Consider the following 4,930-nt stretch of genomic DNA (forward strand, 5'->3'; position numbering starts at 1 on the left):
AGTGCACAAATTTTTGTGCACCGGGCCCCTAGTATTATTATATTTATGAGACAATGTTCAATGGTAGAAAGAGCATCAGGCTAAAAGTCAGGAAACCTGGTTTGCCACTAACTAGTTATGTAATCTTGAGCCAGTTATTTTATCTCCAAAACATGTGGGTTTTCATTTTGATTTATTTTTTTAAAAGTAAGTCTGCTATATTCCCAGTTTAGTTATATTAAATCTTACAAATTCTCAATTTTCAGTACCTCTGACATCTGCCATTTGACTAACATGAATTCCGAATGTTAGAATTAGGTATAAACCTGAACAAACTTAACTCTAGATAGGAGTAACTTTTCATGCTATAAAAGCATCGTCTTTTTTTCTCAGAGCTGATTTTTTTTTCCTATAATCTTACCATGACATACATAACATTAATAAATGTTCTAATGTTGAACCATCATTGTATTAATGATATAAATTATCCTTTTTTTTTAAAGAATATTTTTTAAAATGTATTTTTATTGATTTCAGAGAGGAAGGGAAAGGGAGAGAGAGATAGAAATAGCAATGATGAGAATTATTGATTGGCTGCCTCCTGCAAGCCCCACACTGGGAATCGAGCCCACAACCTGGACATGTGCCCTGACTGGGAATCAAACCATGAGCTCTTGGTTCATAGGTTGACACTTAACCACTGAGCCACACTAGCCAGGCTAAAAAGGATATTTTTAAGTTCAATGTATTACTATTATATTTTGAATTTTTCTATCTGTGTTTATAAAAACGGTCTTTGTCTATACTTTTCAATCTTCCTGTTCTTTTTCATATTATTCTGTTCTTGTTTTTATGGGTCTGTTCCTTTTTTATTTCAAAATGTAAATTTCTTTTTTTTTTTTTAATGACTTATTTCTTTTTTTTTTTTTTTTTTTTTTTTATTGATTTTCTACAGAGAGGAAGGGAGAGAGATAGAGAGTTAGAAACATCGATGAGAGAGAAACATCGATCAGCTGCCTCCTGCACATCCCCTACTGGGGATGTGCCCGCAACCCAGGTACATGCCCTTGACCGGAATCGAACCTGGGACCCCTCAGTCCGCAGGCCGACGCTCTATCCACTGAGCCAAACCGGTTTCGGCCAAAATGTAAATTTCTTTCCAAATTATTCTATTATCTCTACTTCCTTGGGTGGGAATTCTGTTTTTCAAGTTTCATATTCTCTGATGAGGTTTTCTCATGAATTTTAATATTGCCATTGTGGAAAGGTACTTAAAGCTTTATTTCCCTTTGTTTTACATACTTTTATTCAGTTTTTGTGTTATATTTTGTCTGGTATTGTGCTTTTTTAGTGGGGTGCTTGCCATATCTGCTCAACCTGCTATCTTGACTAGAAGTCTAGTCTATTTCTTTTTACTGAAAAAGTATAAATGAATCAGTTAATAATTTATTTGGCTTTAAGTATAGCTCTTCAGTTTCTTATCCCTTTTCTTGTATAATTTGTAATTAGTGTAGCTTACAACCCTTCGGCTTGTAATTGCCAGACTGATTTCCCAGTGATGACAACTGACACAAACCTGGTTTGCTTATTTGTTTTTAATGAGTTATATTAAAATATGTAGAAAATATTCTTCAGGAGGATTTTTTTTCTGCTTGAACCTAGGCAAACCCACCACAAGTAGCTCAGAAGCATGCCGCTTCTGTGGTTCCAGAAGTGGAACGGAGTTATCTGCTGTTGGCAGTGTTTGTTCTGATGCAGACTGCCAGGTGAGTATCCCAGTAAGGAGAGCATGTATTCCCACATGACATCTTTACTTCATATAAGTAAGAGTTCCAACTCAGCATCATTCGTGTTCTAAATTAGTGTAGTACTCATGTTATGAGTTAAATGCTTTATCAAAGCTGGCAAACGGGTCAAATAAAGCACTCAAGCCCAAACCAGATTCCTTTTGTGTGTGTTTCCCATCGACCATCGGTATATATAATTAACATTTACTTATGTGCTAGAAACTTAAAAATCTATGGGCTGTATTTTCTTTGCCTCTTATAGATATTTTATTCACCTATTTTCCTAAAATAAATTTCCAGTACCTGAAAGTTCTTTAGTCTTAAACATCTATATACATTTCATGTTATGCAGATTTTTTGTTGTTGTTAATCCTCACCCGTGGATATTTTTTCCATTGATTTTTAGAGTGGAAGTGGGTGAGAGAAGATCAGAGAGAGAGAGAGAGAATGATAAACACATCGCTTGGTTGTACGTGCCCTTGACTGGGAATCAAACCCACTACCCTTGGTGCACGGGATGATGCTCCAACCAACTGAGCCACACTGGCCAGGGCTATCCAGATATTTGTGATGCCTCAATTTAGTTAACAAGAATTTAGATAGTGCCCAAATAGTGAAAGATATCTGTATTTTATTTCATCCCCATTTTGGCCAGGGGGTGGGTGGTGATGGGGAGATTGTAAGGCAGTAATTTTTTGTTGATCTGTGGCTATGCATAATAACAAATAGATTAAATTTGTAATTCACTTTTAATCAGCATTCCCTTTATGTGGAGTGAAAATTTTTAAAATCACATTAAAACAAAAATAGACTTTGTTAATAATCCTAAATTATATTCAAAGAATAAAAATCACTTTATTGTAACTTAGCCTTAATATGTATTTCCTGTGGGAAAAATATATTGGAAAGCTACTATAATAGATATGATTACTAAGATGTGTGATTTTTTTTATATGTTGTATGCCATTGTAATTCATTTTTAATAGGAATATGCTAAGATAGCCTGTAGTAAGACACATCCTTGTGGCCATCCATGTGGAGGTGTGAAAAACGAAGAGCATTGTCTGCCCTGTCTGCATGGCTGTGATAAAAGTGCCACAACACTGAAGCAAGATGCTGATGACATGTGCATGATATGTTTCACTGAAGCACTCTCGGCAGCACCAGCCATTCAGGTTGTCTCAGCTTTTAAAGTATTAATTGTGTCTAGATTGTCATTGAGAGAAAATGTCCCATTAATACCTACCAGTTTATTAAAGAGAATATTCTGTTTACATTTTGTGTGTTTAGCTTTAATTTGTGATTTACATAATCAATAAAATGTTCATAAGGAATGAGAAACAGATTATCCAATATCTACTCTTTTCTTAATTTTCAATCCAGAATGATACTTAATAGCATTATATAACTGATCTGTACATAATGATGCAATAATACATACCTCCATACATAATGTACATACATATTAATAATATAGACATTACTATTTGCTAAATATCTTTTATATACTTTTACTGGTTGCTTATTTATATTTCTAGTTCTTGAAATTCCAAGGTAGTAGTCTCAAAAAAAAAATCTTAAATCTCTAAGTCAGTAGTTTCCTCTTCTTTTTATAAAATACAGAATTGAGTAATTTTGCATTTTTCCTAACCCAGCTTACTCTCTATAATGTGGCATTAATATATGTATGCTAAAATATTGGGAGCACCTGAAGACTTAGTTAGTGTCCTATGAATAGTGGGAAAGTGCTAAAATATCATTGTACTAAATTGCTTGCTTTTTCTCTTATCTCCTTTCAGTATACATTGAATAATCTGCTAGTTACGGTGTTTATCACTGTTACCTTTGCTTATATTCTTCTCTTTTCTTTATTTAAGCTGGACTGTAGTCATGTATTCCACTTACAGTGCTGTCGACGGGTTTTGGAAAACAGGTGGCTTGGTCCAAGGATAACATTTGGATTTATATCTTGTCCCATCTGCAAGGTATGGAAAGAATCAGAAATTATCTACTTTCTATTTACTTTCATCTTTATCTTCATCTTTCAGAATAAACTGTCAGTGTCTCTCAGTGTCCTTCCCAGCTTACTTTTTTTTACCACCATCCCCCACCTGCTCTCTTTATCCAAGTGGTACCTAAGAATATAATAGATCTATTATGACACGTTTCAAAATAGTAATTGTCAATTAAAAGCTAGTTAAATTAAGCATACTGCATCATAAAATTCATTTAAACATCATCAAGCATTGACAGGCATGCATCTCTGTTTTCAGACCCCCTGAAAATTCAGGTCATGTGACATGACAAGGGGTAATTACCAAAAAGAAGAATGAGCCTATGGTGCTTATAGGTACTGATACCTGCCATTGAAGAGTAAAAGCTGAACTTTTAGTGCCATTAAAACACTTTTAGAGCTCAAATAAGAAAATTTTTGACACATGTCTACAAAGATAGTAATAAGCAAAGTAGCAAATTGTTTTGGCAAGCTAATAATGATTAACAAAAAAAACCTTTAAGAATGTTATTAGCAATGCCATCTCTATTAATTCCTTTTTTTTTTTCCTATTTAGTTCTCCCTATTTTCTTCATATTTGCAGACTGATATATAGGGAAAGGCTTAACACAAACAATCCTTGCTTAGGTAAACTGAGAAATAATAAAAAAAAGATTGTAGTATTTGCTCTCCCATCTCATATAGTGCCACCAGAAAAAGTCACATTTAAGTGGTATAGAAAATACTACCTGCTTATTTCTACCACCTGACATTCTACCCTAGCTCCAAGGAACACACAGAGAAGGGGTGTCTTATTTGTGGCAGCAAGGTAATAACCTTTTATTCCCAGAACAGCTAAGGCAGCAGGAGATATGTTCCATACTCAGGAATACGAAGCTAATAAAGTGGAATTTTCACATTTTGTGCCCCACTTACCTCCATTTTCCCTGTGAGGCTTGTGAGAACTTTACAAGATTATTTTTAAATGGCATTTTATTTAGAAACTAGAGGCCCGATGCATGAAATTCGTGCAAGAGGCTCAGCCCCCACCACTGCAGCAGCTGCCTCGGCCCCCACCTGCCGCAGCTTTGTCCAGAAGGATTTCTGTCTGGTATAATTAGCATATTATGCTTTTATTATTATAGACTAGAGGCCCGGTGCACAAAAATTT

At 34.8% G+C, this 4,930-nt stretch overlaps 1 protein-coding gene across 1 annotated transcript in view; it reads left to right on the top strand.

Moving 5' to 3' along the window:
- Positions 1–4,930, top strand: part of MYCBP2 (MYC binding protein 2, E3 ubiquitin protein ligase) — a 300,054-nt gene that overhangs the window by 280,168 nt on the left and 14,956 nt on the right. Inside the window, exons 82-84 of the mRNA XM_014544063.1 lie at positions 1,642–1,745; positions 2,753–2,941; positions 3,644–3,751. Of these exons, the coding sequence (XP_014399549.1) occupies positions 1,642–1,745; positions 2,753–2,941; positions 3,644–3,751 (401 nt within the window). The remainder of the gene's footprint in view (positions 1–1,641; positions 1,746–2,752; positions 2,942–3,643; positions 3,752–4,930) is intronic.

This window comes from Myotis brandtii, unplaced genomic scaffold (assembly GCF_000412655.1).
Source record: "Myotis brandtii unplaced genomic scaffold, ASM41265v1 scaffold350, whole genome shotgun sequence".
Taxonomy (NCBI): Eukaryota; Metazoa; Chordata; class Mammalia; order Chiroptera; family Vespertilionidae; genus Myotis; species Myotis brandtii.